The sequence below is a fragment of the Panthera pardus genome, unplaced genomic scaffold (assembly GCF_024362965.1).
Source record: "Panthera pardus isolate Hobbes unplaced genomic scaffold, ASM2436296v1 HiC_scaffold_3, whole genome shotgun sequence".
Classification (NCBI taxonomy): domain Eukaryota; kingdom Metazoa; phylum Chordata; class Mammalia; order Carnivora; family Felidae; genus Panthera; species Panthera pardus.
In genome coordinates, this window is record NW_026526876.1 from 25281839 (window position 1) to 25304224 (window position 22386).

General features: G+C 40.4%; 1 protein-coding gene across 14 annotated transcripts in view; it reads right to left on the reverse strand.

Moving 5' to 3' along the window:
* CEP112 (centrosomal protein 112) overlaps positions 1–22386 on the reverse strand; it is a 462552-nt gene that overhangs the window by 195773 nt on the left and 244393 nt on the right. For all 14 annotated transcript variants that reach the window (XR_008418577.1, XR_008418579.1, XM_053892300.1 and 11 more), the window contains one exon: positions 13571–13801. Coding sequence is in view for 12 of the 14 variants with exons in the window: in XM_053892300.1 (XP_053748275.1) it covers positions 13571–13801 (231 nt within the window). In the remaining 2 variants the exon portion in view is untranslated. The remainder of the gene's footprint in view (positions 1–13570; positions 13802–22386) is intronic.

Genomic DNA, 22386 nt, shown 5'->3' on the forward strand with positions numbered 1-22386 from the left:
ACAATGGAGTGATATGCTCCCACACATCGCCCAGTACCCGTCGTGACAAGTGCACTCCTTAATCCCTATCGTATGTTTCACCCATCCCCTCTGGTAATCACCATTTTGTTCTCTATAGTTAAGAGTCTGTCTGTCTCTCCCTCTCTTTTTTTAATTTGCTCGTTTGTTTTGTCTCTTAAATTCCACACGAGTGAAATCATATGGCATTTGTTCTCTCACTGACATATTTCACTTAGCATTCTACTCCCTAGCGCCATCCATGTCATTGCAAATGGCAAGATTTCATTCTTTTTTATGGCTGAATAATATTCCATTGTGTGTATCTATATCTATATCTATATCTATATATCACACCTTCTTTATCCATTCGTCTATTGACCTTCCTCCGAATTCGTGTTTTTTGTATTTTGGGGGGAAACAGTAGTGCAATTACTGGATTGTAAGGTAGTTTTATTTTTAACTTTAGGAGGAACCTCCATACTGTTTTCCACAGTGGCTGCACCAGTTTGCATTCCCACCAGCAGTGCATGAGGGTCCCCTTTCTACACAGCCTTGCCAACACCTGTTGTTTCTTGTGACTTTTATTTTAGGCATTCTGACAGGTGTGAGGTGGTATCTCATTGCAGTTTTCATTTTCCTAATGATGAGTGATGTTGAGCACCTTTTCATGTGTCTGTTGGACATCTGGATGTCTTTGGAGCAATGTGTTTATGTCCTCTGTCCATCATTAAATTGGATTATTTGTTCTTGGGTCTTGACTTGTATAAGTTCTTTATATATTTTGCATACTAACCCTTCTTTGGATATATCATTTGCAAATATGTTCTCCAATTCAGTAGACTGCCTATTAGTTTTGTTGATTGCTTCCTTTTCTGTGCATAAGATTTTTTTTTTCTTATGTAGTCTCAATAGTTTGTTTTTGCTTTTATTTCCCTTGCCTCAGGAGATATATCTAGAAAAATGTTGCTATGGCTAATGTCAGAGACATTAACTGCTTGTGCTCTCTTCTAGGATTTTTATGGTTCAGGTCAAACCATTTTGAGTTTATTTTTTGTGTATGGTGTAGGAAAGTGGTCCAGGGTCATTCTTTTACACATAACTGACCAGTTTTCTCAACAGACTGTCTTTTTCCCACTGGATATTCTTTCCTGCTTTGTCAAAGATTAATTGACAATATAATTGTCAATTTATTTCTGGGTTTTCTATTCTGTTCTATCGACCTATGTATCTATTTTTGTGCCAGTATGGTACTGTTTTGATCACTGAAGCTCTGCAATATAACTTGAAGTCTGGAATTGTAACACCTCCAGCTTTGCCTTTCTTTTTCGAGATGGCTTTGGCTTTTTGAGTCTTCTGAGGTTCCATATAAATTTTAGGGATTTGTTGTTGTTGTTGTTGTTCTAGTTCTGTGAAAAATGCTGTTGTTATTTTCATAAGGAATGCATTAAATCTGTAGAGTGCTTTGGGTAGCGTAGACCATTTTAACAATATTTGTTCTTCCAACCCATGAGCATGGAACATCTTTCCATTTCTTTGTGTTGTCTCCAATTTCTTTCACCAGTATTTTATAGTTTTCAGAGCACAGGTCTTTCACCACTTCAGGTAGGTAAATTCCTAGGTATCTTATATTTGGTACAATTTTAAATGTGATTATTTTCTTTTTCTTTTTAAAAATTTTTAATGTTTATTTATTTTTGAGAGAGAGAGAGAGATGGAGTGCAAGCAGGGGAGGGGCAGAGAGAAAGGGGGACACAGAATCCGAAGCAGGCTCCAGGCTCTGAGGTGTCAGCACAGAGTCCGAAGTGGAGCTTGAACCCAGGAACCGTGAGATCGTGACCTGAGCTGAAGTTGGATGCTTAACTGACCGAGCCACCCAGGCTCCCCCAAATGGAATTGTTTTCTTAATTTTCTTCCTTCTGCTTCATTTTTGGTGTATAGAAATGCAACAGAATTCTGAGATTAATCTGTTGTTAGAGGGCTACCTGTTTTGGGTTTTGGTATTGGTGTTATGCTAACCAAGAAACAGACGACTAAATCAAAAGAGACGAATATTTTAGAAGTCCACAGTATAGATAATTAAAGACTTTCAGGAAATTTGTACCAATTTACATTCCCACTAATAGAATTTAGAATTTTGGAGTATTTATCTATTGCACCCTTGGTATTTCATATTATTAATTAAAAGTGATACTCGGTATCATTTAAAATAATTTGTTTACTCAATACATGAAAAATAGTATCTTGTCTAAATTAGTACTTCCTTCATTACTCATAAGGATAAAGAGCTATATTTAAACCAAATGCACTTTTTCTGGTCATATACTATATTTATTTTTACTGTGTCCCATAATGTATCCAACTTAGTTATATTCATTGGCCATTTTTGATTATTAACTTAATCCTCACGACATTGAATTAGAAAACCCCCTTCCACAGGAATGACTGCCGCCCTCCCATTATAAACAATGATTAGGACAAGACTTGACTCCCATCCCAGAGCTCTACCCATGTGCTATGCCCTCTGACACCTCTGAGAGTCAGACACTTTGCCTACCACCCGATGCCCATCAGCTTGTCCTCTGCCCTCACCTCCCAGAAAGTCTCCAAACAAAGAAGGCAGGAGTATGGATAGGGAGGCTCTGTCCCTTCATTCCAACTTCCTTGAGCCTCCTAACAACTGGAAAATGCTTTTGTCCTAAGTGCATAAAACGTTACTGAAATGTTGGCCTGGGATAGAAAAAACATCAGGAAAGGCTAGTTAGAATGTTAACATAATTAGAGTCTAGTTGCCTATAGTTTAAGTTTAGTATTATTTTCAAAAAGGCACTCATTTAAAATCTATGTAGTCAGCATTATAATGTTCAACAACTAAATCATAGGATATATAAAGAGAAGAGATGCCTCCTTCACATAAAAAGCACCCTCATAGTTAGGGTAATCACAGAGCTTAACATGCAGGCTGGGACATGTTTAAAAGTGAAAGGAGGAGGGGGGTGTTAAATCATTCAGGATCCTGGGGCAACAGGTGCAAACTGGGACCTTCCCAGGTAGGTTGGGAGGCGTAAGCCCCCTATTTATGGTAAACCATCAAGACAGTGCCCTAAATTACAATTTCTGTTCTTATTTGTAATCATTTCATCATTGCTGAAGATATTAATGAAATGCACATCTTTTCATTTTTTTTTCTTCAGTGTTATGAAAAAAGATACACGGCTAGTAAGACTCCTACAGGTTCGACCATGAAGCTGAAAGGATCAAAAAGGATTGTGCAGTTATCAATACTCATCTCAAACACACACACACACACGCACACGCACACGCACAGACGCAAAAAACCTCACAGAAACCAAAATGAACACACACACAAATGCTTTTGGGCACAAATACCTACTTATTTTACTCTCAGTTCTCTCAGTTGGGATATCACTCTCTGAAGATGCCAAATAAATTGTTCTGTTTCCAATAACTTCTAAAGTCAAAATACTATCTTTGTTACCCTGGCCTAACAGAGATTTTCCCTTTATTCTAGGTAGAGATTTTCTCCCTTCAGAAAACCCCAAAGGATAAAACCAACAGCTTCCAGTGAACGGCAGGCTTCCATTGCCAACGGTGCAATTAAGAATATTAGAAAGTTAGGCTGGAGAACAAGGGAGGGTTAATCTTGTAAACTGTAAATATTTACTTTAAAAATAAACAAAGATTCACTTATAATTCTAGATTTTATTTTGAAATAGCCTTAACGCAGAATATACTGCCTTTTAATTTTCTCCAAGTAAAACATAGCTCTCTGGCCTAGGAAAACTAGACTTTGAAGTTAAGCTATTGATTTGCTCTCCCAGATTGCCAGAAAACAGAAGTGCTCTTTAACATGCAGCACAGAGGCGGAGGGAGAATCGGCGAAAGAGTCTGTGGGAAACAGCAAGAGCCATTCAGCAGGGAGCAGCCCCACTGCCATGTGCCACTGTGACTCCACCCTGGCATTGAGTTTGGCAGCCCCACTCAGGTTGGGGCGGCAAACCCTTGACAGCGTAAATATCCAATATCTGCCCTTCTTGTTCAATAGGCAAACACCTCAGACCGCATTCCAGGACTCATCTAGTGGACTCGCTGTGAAACAGGTGACCCGCATGAGAACAAGAAAAAGGAGGAGAGGGCTGGGGATCGGTGCAAAACTGTGTCTCTGAGGAACACACAATTCCTCTTGTGACACAGAAGGTACATAGACCGATTTAACGAAAATACTTGGTTTGGGCTGATTTGCAGATATTGTCGAAACGACAAAAAAGTCTTAGCTCTGGTATAAAACAAGACTTAGGCCCTTTCAGCACTTCAACGAGGTTCCCAATGGAGGTACTCTGAAGATGCTTCGAAATTCTGAACTTTGATATAAATGAATACCAACTCATCACATTCAAAGTATGTGCACCAAGTTTTCCAAGTTGTCATCTGTGCATGTTTTTCTTTTGTACGTTAATCTACTGTTAGGTTGAGAATTATCAGTATGGTCCATTCTATCAAACTGTGACTTTTACACCCAGAAGAAAATGCCAACTTGGAAGTTCCTCGACATTTGTGGAATATTGTAAAAGTTAGGCAGGATGTTATTTGTCGATCAATTTTTATAAATCTCAACTGTTTAGGGATAATATTTAATTTAAAAATTTAAGGATATAAAACTTCACATTTTTAGCAAAGGAAAAAGTCAGGGAAAAGATCAAAGTAAAGGGAACAGAATTGAGATTAGAAATCCATTTTAAGCCAAAATGACAATGTCTTCATAAGTTAATATTAATCCTTTAATTATAAATTTCAAAGGTTTAAGTAGTTTCTATGACCTTAGCTTTGAATAATTATGCCATATGGAGCTTTTCTTAAATTTGAAAAAGATGCTGAATTGTTGCTCAAAGCCTTTTAATGACTTCAGGCTGGCAGAATTCCAGTATAATCCTTCAGATACTATTAAAATTACAGACCAGCAGCCCAAGCTGGTAAATGCTATGTCAATTTCATAAGCGCTTTTTACTTAGTAGAGTATGGTGTGGAAAATGTTTGATGTGTTCATATGTTTTTAAATATCAAATTGTGAAGCTTAAAACAACTATTCATGGAGAATTCACAAAGGAAATGATGGATGGATTACACTAAGCACAAATAGGATCTTTTGTGTATCATAAAATTAAATGATAAAGTTAAAAGGCAAACACCAAAAATAGTTGCCACAAAGATAAGAATTTTTTCGTCCTAAATGCAAATGAGTTTATGTAAGGTGAGGAGAAAAACATCAGGTCACTAACAGAAGAGAAATTGTCAAAGGATATGAAGAGGCAATTCTCAGAAAATGAAATATGGACAACCAATTTATTTTAAATGTTCAATCTCAGTCTTAAAATACAAATTAAAACAATAAATTATTGACCAAAAACTACCCAAAAATTAAAGAAAAGTATCAATAATGAGGACTGGTTAGATAAAACAGATATTCTGTTGTGGAAAATATAAATTAGTACAACCTTTTGGAAAAAGTAACCTGACCCCATAACTCTACTGGGATCTTAACCTAAGGGGAAAAAAATGGAAATGTTGACAAAAATTTACATAAGAAGATGTTAATCTCTGTATCAATGTAGGCAATTTTTTAAGAAGCTAAATGTTCAAAAATAAGAGAATACTACAATAAATTATGCTACATTCATAATATGGAATATCATGAAAACTATATTTTCAAAGAATCTCAAATGCCATTGGAATATTCTTAGCGTAACTTTTTAAAAAAGCAAAAGACTGCACTATGTGATCTCATTTGGTGTGATCTCAGTCTGCTAAGTTCATATAGCTATTGTACATGCACATTAAATCACTGCTCTTGGTTTCCTCTGGCCGGTGGTAGTAACAGGAAATTTTACACTTCTATATTTTCCAAATTTTCTAACATAGCACCTTATTTCAAGGAACTTATTTTAAAAGCAACTGAATAGATTTCTGAAACAATGGTAAATTTTCAATCCCAAAGGTTTTGTTTCTTCTTCCAAGATTTTATTTAAATTCAAGTCAGTGAACATATAATATAGTGTTGGTTTCAGGAGTAGAATTTAGTGACTTATCACTTAACATACAACACCCTCCCGCTGTCCTGGCAACAAGCACCCTCCTTAATGCCCATAACCCATCTAGCCCAACCCTCTCCCACCTCCCGCCATCAACTCTCAGTTTGTCCTCTATAGTTAAGAGTCTCTTATGGTTTGCCTCCCTCTCTGTTAAATACCAAAGTTTTAATCAAACTTCGGCAAATGACCCACCACCATCACTTAGTAATATTCTGTAATTTTCAAAGGTTCACGTTTTCTGTGGACTTTGTCTCAAATTGGTTTCAAAAGATTTTAAAAGGTGTGGGGCTCCTGGGTGGCTCAGTAGGTTAAGCGTCCGACTTGGGCTCAGGTCATGGTCTTACGGTTCGTGGGTTCGAGCCCGCGTCGGGCTCTGTGCCGACAGCTCAGGGCCTGGAGCCTGCTTTTTAGATTCTGTGTCTCCCTCTCTCTCTGTCCCTCCCCTATTCATGCTCGCTCTCCCTCTCTCAAAAATAAATAAACTTAAAAAAGAGATTTTAAAAGGTGAGTAAAGCAGCTTTCGCTTTTCAGATGTCAATCATTGCCTCTCTTGGATTCTCTGTTGCAAATCTTTCGACCTTGTAGAGGCATTACAGGTTTCTCTTCAAGCTGCTGAAGATGTCAGCAAGGCCTGAATTGATGCAGACAGAGGCTCAGGTAGGGGCTGGACTCAGGAATTCTCTCATGACCTCAATGTTGTAAGTGCCACCAACAACCCAACCACAGGGAATGCCACGTTCAGAGTATTTATTATTCTGGTGTTATTCTCCTCTCCTCTTTGAACCTCACTTTTATACTTAATGAGAGAAAAATTAATTTCTAAACCCCCCCATTCTGACAGGATTCCAAGCTGCTGGCGAATATTTCAACTTTCAGATTTAAAACGTGACAAAACATTAAATCTTTTATAAAAATACAGTAGAAGAATTCAACTGTCCCACACAATGACCCAACAGGCGGCAATAGGATTGTCTACCAGTTTACTGGTGTTAATTCAGATTTTTATATTAAGAATTCTACTGGGGAGCCTGGGTGGGTCAGTCAGTTGAGCGTCTGACTTCGGCTCAGGTCATGATCTCGCAGTTTGTGGGTTCGAGCCCCACGTCGGGCTCTGTGCTGACGGCTCGGAGCCTGGAGCCTGCTTCGGATTCTGTGTCTCCTTCTCTCTCTGCCCCTCCCCCGCTCACGCTTTGTCTCACTCTGTTTCTCAAAAATAAATAAATGTTAAAAAAAAATTTTAAGAACTCTACTAATTTGTGTAAAAAAAAAACTGTCTGAAAAAAGCTTTATGCTAGACATTTAACGTACTAAGAAACATGAATATTTGAATATAAAAATGTATCTTGTCCCATCGGAAGTATTTACAATGGGTCAAAATCAAATACGGATGAATCAAAACCAAGGTTTTATTTATTCACACTGCCTTTCACAGTGGCTAGACTGAATTTGTCAGTTCATCATCATTCTTTCATTTCCTCGACATTTATGTATGGTGCTTTGTCTCGGGTGCCACGCGTGGTCCTGGGGCTTTAGAAATGAGTGTTTTACAAGGACGGTTTTCAGGGAACTCAGTCCAGGTCTTCCTGCACTTAGAAATACTGCACTCCTTTCGCTAGTTAAGTTAGAACATTTATCAACCAGAAACACCAACGGCTCTTCCCATCAAGAGCCCGGCACTTGTTTTCTATCACATGGACTTCGGGATTGGCTAATTCCACCAACTCAACAAAAACCAAACTCATGGCACTAAACACCGGTCCACTTTAGCGCTCTTGTCCCTTTCCCCGGACTCTCCTTCTGCCAACAAGTCGCTACATTCTGATGAACCCCTCCAGCACCTTTAACCATGGTGGCTAATGTTACCACGCTAAAACCCCATTTCTGTCCTCTTGTGTTGCTTGTGTTCTCAGTTCAATTCAGGACCATTCCATTCTTCCAGACTCACGCTGCCATCGCCCCTCCTCTACCTGCAGGACTCCACATCCACCCGGTCGAATTCCCTTACACCTGCTTCCTGCCACGTTCCAGCCATCTGCCCAGGCTGAAGCCTGGCCATTTCCACCATCCTGACACTCCTCACTCAGAAGACTACTGCTATCCTTTACAGAGAATAGACACGGTATCAGATAGAAGCCCTTCGCAAGTCTCGTCGTGGAACCCCCTTGTACCTTTACCAATCCTCTCCCTTCGTCCGTCCTCGAAAGTCGTGGCTTCTATCGTTCCCTCACTCAGTATATGTGCCAAGTTTTCTAAACACGAGCAGTACAGACATGAACAAGACAGCCCCAGATCCTGCTCATGGAGCTCACATTCCAATGGGGGGTGGGAAGGGGAAGAATAGAAAATAAACGATCAGAAAAATGAAAAGATGATTCCAGACGGTGACCTGAGGTATGAAGACAGGGAAAAACTGAGAGCTTTTTCCCTGAGATCAGGAACACAACAGGGATGTCCACTCTCACTGCTGTTGTTTAACATAGTGTTGGAAGTTCTAGCATCAGCAATCAGACAACAAAGGGAAATCAAAGGCATCAAAATTGGCAAAGATGAAGTTAAGCTTGCACTTTTTGCAGATGACATGATATTATACATGGAAAATCTGAAAGAGCTCACCAAACTCCACACCCGAAAAACAAATAACCCAGTGAAGAAATGGACAGAAAACATGAATAGACACTTCTCTAAAGAAGACATCCGGATGGCCAACAGGCACATGAAAAGATGCTCAACGTTGTTCCTCATCAGGGAAATACAAATCAAAACCACACTCAGATATCACCTCATGCCAGAGTGGCCAAAATGAACAAATCAGGAGACTATAGATGCTGGAGAGGATGTGGAGAAACGGGAACCCTCTTGCACTGTTGGTGGGAATGCAAATTGGTGCAGCCGCTCTGGAAAACAGTGTGGAGGTTCCTCAAAAAATTAAAAATAGACCTACCCTATGACCCAGCAATAGCACTGCTAGGAATTTACCCAAGGGATACGGGAGTACTGATGCATAGGGGCACTTATACCCCAATGTTTATAGCAGCACTCTCAACAATAGCCAAATTATGGAAAGAGCCTAAATGTCCATCAACTGATGAATGGATAAAGAAATTGTGGTTTATATACACAATGGAGTACTACGTGGCAATGAGAAAGAATGAAATATGGCCCTTTGTAGCAACGTGGATGGAACTGGAGAGTGTTATGCTAAATGAAATAAGTCATACAGAGAAAGACAGATACCATATGTTTTCACTCTTATGTGGATCCTGAGAAACTTAACAGAAACCCATGGGGGAGGGGAAGGAAAGAAAAAAAGAGGTTAGAGTGGGAGAGAGCCAAAGCATAAGAGACTGTTAAAAACTGAGAACAAACTGAGGGTTGATGGGGGGTGGGAGGGAGGGGAGAGTGGGTGATGAGTATTGAGGAGGGCACCTTTTGGGATGAGCACTGGGTGTTGTATGGAAACCAATTTGACAATAAATGTCATATACTGAAAAAAAAACACAACAGTTTAAAAAAAAAAGAAGTATGAAGACAATGGGACCAGCAACGCCGGTAGAGCTGGGCAAGATTTGGAGAGCGAGGTCAGAGAAGGACACTGAGCAGTGCAGAGTGAGGAGGAGGAGAGCCACAGAGACTCCAGGGGAGGGGAAGAACATCCCAGGCTGAGAGGCGGCAGGTATAAAGGCCTGGAGGAAGGAGAGCGCGAGGCAGGCTCCAGGAACAGGCCAAGGTCTCACACGGCTGGATCCTCGCGGCCAAGGGCCCAGGGTGGGCCTGTGCCACTCTTTCAACCACACCCTTATGTCTCAGATGGCAAACCCTCAAGTGTCTGTGGTTCTCTGCCTCACTAAGCTCTTCCTGTCCACTAGTTCCCTTCTCCTGTATTTCAAGACATTTGCAGCCTAAAAATATACTCCTTTGGAACTACACCTTCCTTTTAATATCCGGTTTTCTGAAACAACAGAGTATTCACGAACCTTCCCTTCCTCACTGCTTTCTCATCTTCTGCAACAGGGTTCCTGTCCACACTATCCCTTGAGGGTTCTGCCCAAGAGCATCAGTGATTTCTCAGTTTCAAATCCCGTGACCTCTCCTCTGCCCTCACCCTTCCTGATTTTGTGTCACATTCTTGAAAATCCTCCTTTCCCAATATTCTCTGCCTTTGTGTCCATGAAAATATAGTCTTCTCAGATTCCTCTTACCTCAATGACCCTTCTTTGGCTGCTTCCTCCCCAACATCTTCAGTGAAGTTCTTCCTTCACGGCTGTTTTCTTTCTATATTCCTCTCATGAACGGGCCCTCCCTGTGGGTGACACCCCACAGCTGTTTCTTCGAGTCCTGCCCTCTCTTCTGGCTCTCTACAGACGTTCCTTCAACAGCAAGTGAACGTCACAGCTGGGTGGAGTGGGGGCACGTCCAACTCAACAAATGGTACATGCCTTCTCTCTCCCCAACCAGACTTCTCCCTTCCCCATGTATTCAGGGCTGGATGTAACCTTGACAAGTGTAACCAATGCCACCTCTGAGATGATTCTCAGCCATGTTCCCTCCAGCCCATTGTCACCACTAGGCTCTCACAGCCTTCCCGCATTTCTGACGTGCTCACAGAGACCTCCTGCCCGTGTTATTAATCCGGTCCCCACCAATTGGCGTTCCCACTGCAACAACACCGACAGAAAGATTTTCCCAAGAATCACTTGAATGCTGACTTTCAGGGCTTAAAAACTTTCAGCAGCTCCTCACCGTTTACCCGATGAAGCTAAAATACTATCACGGCTTTGGAGAGTCTCAGTGATCCTAGACTGTCTTTTAGCCTGATCACTAACCACCTCCCTTGATTAACCTCAATGCCATATAAACAGTTTTGTTTGTCTTGCTATTGTTAAGTCCTCTGGCTTTGAATGCCTCCTTGCATATCTACTAGTCAAAATCCTACATATTACCTATATCTGGTAAAAGTGACACCTCTTCCAGTGAATCTTCCCTGATTTCCTTAACAGGAATGATCTCCCCCAGTTCACACTCTACCTTGCATTATGGTTATTTTTCTATGTGTGAATATCTTACTGCCACTGTTACTTTCAGACCTCCTTAAGGACAATACCTTTTTTGTTTCTTTTTTCTATGTGTCCGCACAGTGCCTGGGATGTGCCTTTCTAGGTTACAGAAGATCTTCCAGAAATGTTTGCCAACTGAATCACTAATGGTTCTATTACTATTTTTCTTTATTATCTGCAAACTGCTAATTAGTTACAACACATATAGACCTATACTTGAAAAGGTTCATCTTCTAGTAAAAAGAAACATCTGAAATATGAGTATATAATGCAAGAAAATTAAGGCCCAGCTTGTATGTTTTTAAGTCTGGTTTTGGTACATCCAATTTTCTGAAATCAGTGTGCAGGGGTTCCTGTGCCCTTTCAGAACATCTCCTTAGAAGCACTTTGAGCTGTTGGCTAGAGCTGATTGGCACCAAGGCGAGGGGAGGGGCATGTAAGAGTCACCAGAGAGGATGGGCCGACATCCCTTTCGCTCTCCATCAGTCTCGCTGATCTGCTATTTTCAGAGGGCTAAAACAGTCTCAATAAGGACGCTTTCTAATTCCTGAAACTCTGTATATTTTGGCATCAAAACATTCTTATTTTGTACTGCCTTGATGGAATTACCACAAATTCCTCACTTAGGTGTATAAAAGGCATCGCAACCCGGACCCGCCCCCAGTGGCCCTACCACCTGCTCTGTTACTCTTCCTTCAACAACAAATAACTCCACTGGTCCGCTGGCTCCCGCAAGTCACTGTGAAACCGCCCTTGACTGCGCCATAGCATACGCCCCTCTCTTTCTCTCTTGACTCCACGTCTGAACCAACACCAGACCCTGTCTGTTCCCTTTTCAGAACCCAACCCGAATCTCATCGGTTTTGACCACTTTTGCTGCCACTGCCCAGGCCCGGGCCTCTGTCATCTCGTCTAAACTTCCTGCAATGGACTTTTCACTGGTGTCCCTACTGCCTTCTGTGCCCTCAGTTCAGTCTATTCTTAACACGCACAGAGAGATGCTACTCAAATGGGAATCAGAGCATCGTCCCTCCTCTGCTCAAAACCTGCAAAGCCTCCTTACTCTCAGAGAGTCAAAGCAAAACCCTGCCAAGGGCCCACGTAGACCCACAGGACCTGAGGTTTCTTCCCTAGCCTCATCACCTCCTTCTCTTTCTCCTCCTCGGCCACCATTTCTGGCCACGCCAGTCTCCTCGCTATTCCTCTAAGAAGCCAGGCTACCTTCTGCCTCTTTAGAGTCTTGCTCCTATTTATTTCTGGGTTCAGAGTTATGCTGCCAAGGGCAAAGCCTGATAAAATCCGAGCTCCCAAGAAATTAAGACACTATCAGGGAAGCATCTTAGGGTCACAATCCGTGTAATATCAGTGGAGCAGGGGCACCTGGGTGGCTCCGTCGGTTAAGCATCTGACTTCGGCCCAGGTCATGATCTCGTGGTCCGTGAGTTTGAGCCCCGTGTCGGGCTCTGTGCTGACAGCTCAGAGCCTGAAACCTGCTTTGGATTCTGTGTGTGTATCTCTCTCTGCCCCTCCCTTGCTCACGCTCTGTCTGTCTCTCTCTCTCTCTCTCTCTCAAAAGTAAATAAACATTAAAAAAATAAAATAAAATCAGTGCAGCATTAGAATGGTGTTGTGTGTTCTGTGAAGACAGAGTATTCAAAGATGAAGAAGAAAAGGTAAAAAAAAAAAATAAGCAGAATTAGAAGACTCTTAGATTACCCTATTCAAATTTTTTGATCTCAAGATAAGAGACGGGTCTGTAGGAACTCAAGAGGTCATTTACAGCTGCTATGATTTATAACAGTTCACATTCACTACCCAATTAAAATGTTTCCACTTTTTCAGAACATTGAAAGAATGCATATTTGAGATTATACCTGGAATACAAGTCAACCCCAAATGTGTGAACATTATGCTGACATCTTTGTCAAAAATATATAATTCTAAAGAAACTTTTCTTAATCTGAAACATCTATCTGGGAAACTACATCATCATTTATGTCATGCTATTACAAAAGACTGTGAAATATAAAAACAACTACTGGAAAAACTACCAAAGATCTAGTCTTAACCTAGGAAAACTTCGGGCTATCGCCCAAGGATCCCTGCTCAGCACAATACTGGACAGTGTTCTACGCTGCTCTATCACCACGTGCATTCAATCCCTACGGAAATGGGATATTCCAACTATCCCTTCCATGCACGTCAAGGGGAAAGTTAGGGAACCTACTCCCCGGATTCTTCTCGTGGTGTTTAAACATAGAACGAGATACTGAAACTGCTCGTGTGAATAGTTTACAAATTTCGGGAGTGGTTCTAGGCCTGCCATCTCTGAGAGATCAAATGCAGGGGTGGCAGCAGTGGTATCCAAACCCGGGTCCCAGGGATCTGTACAAATCCAGCGGGATGCCTTACCTTCTCCAACGCCACATCTGTCTCAGCGGCATGAGCCCTCTTCAGCTCCAACTTCATCTTTTCTGACTCGGCCTTCAGCTTATAGACCGCGGTCTCGTGGTCCCTTGCAGCCTTTTGCTTCTCCTCTTCACGAAGAAGGCCGAGTTCCACCAGCTGCTGCTTCCGCTGGGAGTTCACGTGAATCAGCTCTTCTCTCAACTTGTGAACTTGGGCTTCCATGTCGGCAATAACCTTATTTTTAAAAATGAAAAACGGGTAGAGGATATGAATAGGAAAAATCATAAAAGAAGAATCACAAAAGATTAATAAATCTACCAAAAAAGTTCCCTTCCTTCCTTCCTCCCTTCCTTCCTTCCCTTATTCTCCCATCCCAGGCCATCCCCTCCTCGTTTAGACATAAATGCTACCTAGAACATTTTACCATATACAACATAGTCCATTTCATTTGCTTCAAATATTTATGTAAATGGAATGTTATATGTATTCCTTTGCAACTTGCTTTTTCAATATTCAACATTATGTTCCGAAGATTCATCTAGTACTTGCTATTGTATTTTCGGGCTTTTTTAAGTTCATTTAAATTGAGAGAGAGAGAGAGAGAGAGAGCTCGTGCACAAGCAGGGGAGAGGCGGAGAGAGAGGCGGAGACAGAGAGACAGAGAGGCAGAGAGACAGAAAGAGTCGCAAACAGGCTCCATGCTGTCAGCGTAGAGCCCGACACAGGGCTCGGTCCCACAACCATGACCTGAACCGAAATCAAGAGTCAGACGCTTAATCAACTAAGCCACCCAGGTGCCCTTGTATTTTCGTTTTTATTTCATATGATGTCTGCTCTGATTTCATGATGTCTAGCATTCTACGTTCTTGGGTTTATTTTATATTCCTCCTCCTATTTTCTTATTTTCAGTATTTAAGTCATTTATTTTTATACTTACTTCTTTTCTGATTTATAAACTTAAGACTATAAATATCCCTCCAACTATTGCTTACGTTTAATCTCTTAGGTGTAGAAATATGAGATTTTCATTATCATTTAGCTCAAACATTTTTAACTTCCATTATTATTTTCTTCTTTGACTTATAAACCATTTAGAAGTACGTTTCTTAATTCCCAAACATACGGGGTATATTAGTTTCCTGAGGCTGCCATTAACAGAGTACTATAAACTGAGTGGCTTAATACAACAGACACCTATTCTCTCACAGTTCTAGAGATTAGCAGTCTGAAATCAAGGTGTAGGTAGAGTGGATTCCTTTTGGAGGCTCAGAGGGAAAAATCTGTCCCATGCCTCTCTTCTAGCTTCTGGGGTTTGCTGGAGATCTCTGGTGTTCCTCGGCTTACAGACGTATCGCTCCAGTCTCTGCTCTGTCTTCACATGGCTTCTTTGTGTGTCTGTGTCCCTGGGTCCAAACTTTCCTCTTCTATTAAGGACATTGGTCATCTTGGGCCTTCAGGATGTGATTAATGCCTTTATAAAATGGGATTAGTGCCTTCTGAAAGGAGACTCAGAAATCCCTTTCCCCTTCTACCACGTGAGGACGCAGGGAGAAGGCGCTAGCCATGAACCAGGAAGAGGGTCCTTATTAGAACACAAACATGCTGGTGCCTTGGTCTTCGACTTCCAGCTTCCAGAAATGGGACAGGTGCATGTCTGCTGCTTATAACCCACCCAGCCCGTGGTATGTTCTTATAGTAGCCAGGACAGACTAAGACGTAGTCTGAGAGAAACAGACTTGCAAAGGTTTTATCCAAATTCAGACTGATTTGATTTGAAAGCCTTTGTTTTTATCACCTACTATACTGTATCAGAGTTGTAAGAATTTTTTATAGAGAATGACATTTGTTGCATTTTGTTCATTTCTTCTTATTGCACACCCCTAACTTCTCATTTTCACCAGGATGAGTACAAAGCTGCATCCCAAAGTCACAGGGTCATAACGTCTTTGTAAAAAATAAAAAATGAACAAAATAAGTTAGCTTCCCAAAACCACCGAAACCACCCCAAACTGAATTTCTATCTTTGTCGATGTACATAAAAATATTTACTTTCTTTTTTTTTTTTAAGTTTATTTATTTATTTATTTTGAGAGAGAAAGTGTAAGTGGGGGAGGGGCAGAGAGAGAGGGCATGAGAGAATCCCCAGCAGACTCTGTGCCGTCGGCGCAGAGCCCCTCGGGGGGCTTGATCTCACAAACCGTGAGGTCATGACCTGAGCTGAAATCAAGAGTTACACACTTAACTGAGTCACCCGGGCACGCCCATAAAAATATTTTCAATGGTATAGTCACGTTTAGATGCTGTTCTACCTTTTCCTATACCTAACTTTATGTCTTCGTTTCCATTTATTAGCGTACTTGTCACTCTTAGTAGCTCTTTAATATTTCATCATTGCAGTATATCGTCATTTACTTAATCATATTATTTTTGGAGATTTGTCTTATTTCCAATTAGTCATTATTACATATGCGACACCTATGAATACATTACAGTGCTATTTTGCTTTTAGTTTACATTATGAAGATTATTTCGTCAAAAGACAAGAATGACTTTGTAGCTTTTTTTTCAAATTGCTCTACAGAAACAGAGTCCATTTTCCAACGTGAACAACGGTGTATACGGGAACCTGTTTCTGCACACCCAAGCCACTGGTGCACTTCGTAATTCTGTATATTTTTATTAGTTGACTAGGAATGTGATGAGAACTTAAGGAAGGCATTTTAAGTTGCTGGCACATTGATATGCACTGGCTCCAGTCCAATGACGATTTTCAAACAGAAAAACTATACTGAAAAATGTATCAACTAATTATGGGAGAAATAAACATTAAATGAAAGAACTTAATGCTGAAGGCTTCCCTGGGGTATTTAATATTTCAGTCCTTAGCAAGTGCTGATAACTAGAGTGACAGAACTGCCAAGATCAATCTGGAATAGACGTGTTCATTTTTCTTTACGATTATAAATAACGAGCTATCAAACTTCATCCATCTGACTGATATAGAACAGGAGAATTACAACAACATTTAACAAATTAATAAAGGTTGTTATCTGTCTATAGGGGACACACACCGTAAGCACAACTTTTAATCGAGCTGAGTTCAATTAACAGTTAAAAACATACAGACAGACCAGAAAACATGGAAGCAACTGCATGTCCATCAACAGATAGGGGGATAAGCAAAATGGGTCTGTATGTACGATGCATTGTTCTTCGGCCTACAGAAAGAAGGAAATTCTGACTTACACTATAGCACGGATGAAACTTGAGGACATTATGCTCAGTGAAGTAAGCCAGTCACCAAAAGACAAACACCAAACATTTATACCAATTTCCTTAGAAAGCTAATGACTCTTTTTTTAATGTTTATTTTTGAAAGAGAAGAGAGAGTGCACGTGTGCACAGGTGCAAGTGGGGGAGGGGCGGAGAGCGAGGGGGACAGAGGATCCAAAGTGGGTTCTGTGCCGACAGCAGAGAGCCAGACACAGGGCTCAAACTCATGACCTGATGATGAACTCATGACTCAGATCATGATCTGAGCTGAAGTAGGACACTTAACCTACTGAGCCACCCAGGCGCCCCAGAAAGCTAATGACTCTTCAAACCACTCTGAATCTGACAAGTTCTGGCAAGAGCAGTGAGAGGTTGAAGCATCTTATAAATGATAATAGATTGCCAGGATTATCATCAAAGTGGTCCCAAACAAAATTCAAAAATGCATTTTATGAAAGCAAAATGTGTCTAAGTTGAGAACATGTTCATGGTTAAGAAAGAATCATTTGGACTATCTTGGAAATCCAAAAATTGTTCTATAGGTGCTCTTGGAAGAAAGACAACGTTAATAAAGTTATTAATGTATTAGGTTACCTTTGTACCGTCACAGAAAGTTTGTGAGCAATCACCACCAAGAGCTGAAATGTTTCCAATGCGCTACTCTTTAATGTGTAGGTATATGTAATCTACCATTTGTTAGGATCTATGATGTGGAAGCCACCATAAGTGACTTCTAGAGAAGAAACTTTACCCATAGAGTTTAGACTATAATAAATAAGCTACACACACACACACACACACACACACACACACACACACACACCCCATAGAGCCATAAGAGAAGACGATGTGCCATAAAAGTTCAAAAGAGGGGGCCCTTACTTTGAGCTAAGAATTCTGAAAACCTAAATAAAATTGAATGCATCTGAGATGTACCTTAAGAGAGAAATTAGCACCATTTGGGAACAGGGATAAATACAGGACATTTCAGGAAGAAAGAATGAGTTGCATGGAAGAAGAAAAACAGAACGTCAAAGAGGAACAGGAGAAACTCTGAAAACAGAGATTTGCTGCAGATATTGGAGACATTAAACTACAGGGGTTGGAAATCAAGGCACTGGAGGACCAGTAAGATGCCGAAATTGGATGCTGGAAAGGAGTATGTGGGGATGGTAAGTCAAGAAATACTACTGAATTTGTATTAAGAAAGACTAACCTGGAGGCAGTTTACATCATGGGTTAGACACACCAGAGATGGGAAGGCCAGCAGTAGTGGAAAGAGTGGAATGGACGGGAATACAATTTTAGAAGTAGAACTGAAACGGTTAGGGGAAGGCACCTGGGTGGTGCAGCGGGTTAAGTGCCCAACTCTTGATCTCAGCTCAGGTAATGATCTCGCGGTTCATGGGTTCGAGCCCCACATGAGGCTCTGCGCCGATGGCACGGAGCCTACTTGGGATCTGTGTCTCTCCTTCTTTCTGCCCATCCCCCACTTGTGCTCTCTCAAAAATAAACATTAAAAAAAGGGCTAAACAACTAAATGCATGATGAAGGCAAGGAAGGGAGAGGAATATTGGTGATTTAGGATGGTTACCCCAGGCAGTTTGGCAGATTATTCTGAGAGACCTTCATGAGATGAAACAACTAGATTCTGTACAAAATACAATGTTGTCTTTCTTTGCTCATAGGAAGTAAGAGGAAAATCCAAAAGAAAAAACAAAACAGGAATCACACACTATAAAACTGCATGTGCCAAAAATAGGATAGTGAGCACTGAGCACGCTCAAAAGGCAATGTATCTTGGAGGACAAATGTCTTTACGAGCATTGCAGCTTCTGGGGGCAAGGAATATGGGAGCTGAACATGATTCCATGGAATTAAGTCAGAGGGCCTGGAACAGGACTAAAGTGGTTCTAGGTCCATAGTGTTATTTACTCCTGCCTGATGCTAAAATCAATTCCCTCTGGAAAAAAGTTTCTTTAGTTTAATGTCTCCAAGTTTTCCATAAATTAAGGTAAACCAAGAATGAGCTCATAATTTAAAAATTATTAAATCCAGGGAAAAAACACCATCGGTAAGAGTCAGCAAAAACAGATTCCCACTGGCAGGCACTTCAAATATGAGAATTATGAGAAAAAAAAGATAAAATAACATGTATTAAATGTTTGTTTTTTTTTTTTAATTTTTTTTTTTTCAACGTTTATTATTAATTTTGGGACAGAGAGAGACAGAGCATGAGTGGGGGAGGGGCAGAGAGAGAGGGAGACACAGAATCGGAAACAGGCTCCAGGCTCCGAGCCATCAGCCCAGAGCCTGATGCGGGGCTCGAACTCACGGACCGCGCGAGATCGTGACCTGGCTGAAGTCAGACGCTTAACCGACTGCGCCACCCAGGCGCCCCTTAAATGTTTTAAAAAACAAAAGATGAAACATTAAAAAAAAAATTTAAAAGGGGCGCCTGGGTCGCTCAGTTGGTTAAACATCTGATTCTTGATATTGGCTCAGGTCATGATCTCATGGTTCGTGAGATCAAGCCCCATGTTGGGCTCTGCACTGACAGTGTGGGGGATGCTTGGGATTCTCTCTCTCCCTCTCTCTCTGCCCCTCCCCCCTTTCCCCTTCTCTCTTTCCCTCTCTCAAAATAAACAAATAAACACAAAAAAATGTTTTTAAAAGATAGAATCACAAAGTGAGTAAGTCACAAGAGACTAAGCAAAAATCATCATATTTGAGAAAGAATCAAATATAACTTCCAAAAAAAGTTTTTGAATAAAAGAATAGATGAGTTAAGGCAGTTTAAACATAGCAAGAGCAAAAAAGTAATGAAACAGAAGAGGGATCTTAATAAATTACTTAGAACACAGCAAATTAATAATCAGAAGATAACTGTGAGATGTTTAAAGCTATGGAAGGTAAAATAAAACTATCTAATATATGTCTGGAGTTCCAGAAGGAGGGGACAGAAAAGAGAAGATAGGAAGGATATGCAAAAATGAGAATTTTCAGAACTGAGGAAAAATAAGAATCCTCAGGATTAGTGAGCAGAATAAATATCAGACAGGACAGAAAAGGAAGGAAGGAAGGAAGGAAGGAAGGAAGGAAGGAAGGAAGGAAGGAAGGGCAGGAAGGAAGGAAGGAAGGAAGGGAGGAAGGGAGGAAGGGAGGGAGGGAGGGAGGGGTCTAATCTGTATACTAGGTAATGAAATGGCAGAACACAAAAGACAAAGAGAAAAGCTTAAAAGCAAGTAAAGTAAGGGGAAAAAAGAATATATTCAGTAAATGACATCCCAGTAGCAACAAATACACCCAGCACTCAGATTTTGGGTTCTAGTACCATTCCCTGATAAAAGGAAACAGTGGCCCTTAGACAAATGACTGAGTCTAAGAGTGAGCAGGAAATATATAAGATGAACCAGAGCATCTTGCTGTGCTAGTAGTAAGGAAGTGCTTCTTGATGAGAGTATATTAAAGATACAAGAACCAACTGAAGGAGCTCCCAATGGCCAAAGCTGGAACAATTTGAGAAAAAAAAAAAAGGACTGGATTATATTTCAAAGAATAAAATAAATATCCATGAGTACATACTCATATAAATGATTTAATTAATTAATGGGGGAGAAGAAACAAATCTTCCTTGCAGAGGTATTCCAAATTACAATGAAGGGCATTTTACAAATTCCTAATGGGCGCTCCTCAAAACTGTCAAGGTTATCAAAAGTAAGGAAAATCTGACAAACTATCATAGCAGAAGAGACTAAGGAAAGAAGACAACTAAATGTAATGTGATATTCTAGATGGGATTGTATAACAAAAAAAGGACACTAGGTAAAAACTAAGCAAATCTGAATAAGGTATGGATTTTAGTTAATGATGACATATCAACATTGGTGTGTAATTTAAACAATGTACCATATTAACGTAAGATGTTAATAAAAGGGGAAACTGGGTGCAAGGTATATGGGAAAACTTTATACTATCTTCTCAATTTTCACTATAAATTTAAAAATGTTTTTAAAATACGTGTCAGGCTCTGTGCTGACAGCTCAGAACCTGGAGCCTGTTTCAGATTCTGTGTCTCCCTCTCTCTCTGTCCCTCCCCCGCTCATGCTCGTTCTGTCTCTGTCTCTCAAAAAGTGAATAAAGATTTAAAAAAAATTAAATTAGGAACCTTGGCAAAAATAGCAACAACAAAACCAAAATAATCCCCTAATACTTCAAAGTTTTAAACACAGTTTAAATAATTCATGGTTCAAAACAAATTTAAGATAAAAATTAAAGTACTTAGAAGACCCAAGACATTTTTTTTTTCACATTTGTACTGTTTTAAATGGGAATGAGGGGGTTAGTATCAACAGTCATGGGTTCATGGGAGATATTTTATTGTGTCTATTTTTGTGACTTTTAAATTGATTGATGTTGGGGTGCCTGGGTGGCTCAGTCTCTTAAGAGTCCGACTTCAGCTCAGGTTATGACTGCACGGTTTGTGGGTTCAGGCCCCACATCAGGCTCTCTGCTGTCAGCACAGAGCTCAGAGCCTGCTTGGGAGTCTCTATCTCCCTTTCTCTCTGCTCCTCCCCTGCTCATGCATGCTCTCTGTCCCTCTCCCTTTAAAATAAATAGACATTAAAAAAATTTTTAATTGATTGATGTTAACATATTTCCTAATCAAAAATAAATTCATAACATTTAAATAAAAATTCTTAGAAATGGTTTACAAAGAAAATATTACTTACGACATCCTGAAGGATGAAGGTGAAGTGAAGGAAATATGTAGCCATAACATATTATTTATTTTTAAAAGGCTAATTGTTAATGAAAAAAAGGCCAATTTAAGAAATTACAAGATAGAACAATTTCTGGTAAGACTGATGAAGGAAACAGGAGAGAAGACACAAACAAACAATATTAGGGCTGCAAATAAAGCTATGGCAATATTACCTAGAAAAAAGAGATAACTAACACTAACATTACAAAAAAACCATACCACAAATCCATGAGACATTAAAGAGATAAATAAGATCATACCATAAAAATATGCCAAGGGGTACCTGGGTGGCTCAGTCAGTAAAGCACCTGACTCTTGATTTTGGCTGAGGTGATGATCTCACAGTCATGAGACTGTGCCCCACATTGGGCTCTGTGCTGACAGTGCAGAACCTACTTGGGATTTCTCTTTCTTCCTCTCCCTCTCTGCCCCTCCGCCACTTGTGCACTCTCTCTCAAAAAAAAAAAAAAAAGATTAGGGGAATCTGGGTGGCTCAGTCAGTTAAGCATCTGACTTTGGCTCAGGTCATGAGCTCATGGTTCGTGGGTTCTAGCCCCACATAGTGCTGTATGCTGGTGGTGTAGAGCCTACTTGGGATTCTCCCTCTCCCTCTCTCTGTCTGTTCCTCACTCACTCTCTCTCTCTCTCTTTCCCTCAAAATAAATGAACTTTAAAAAAATAAAAATAAAAATGAAAGATTATGCCAATACTTGGAGAATAGAAGTGAAATAGATTCCCAGGAAAATATAAAATGCCAAAAAGAAGAAATAAAACAGTCTAA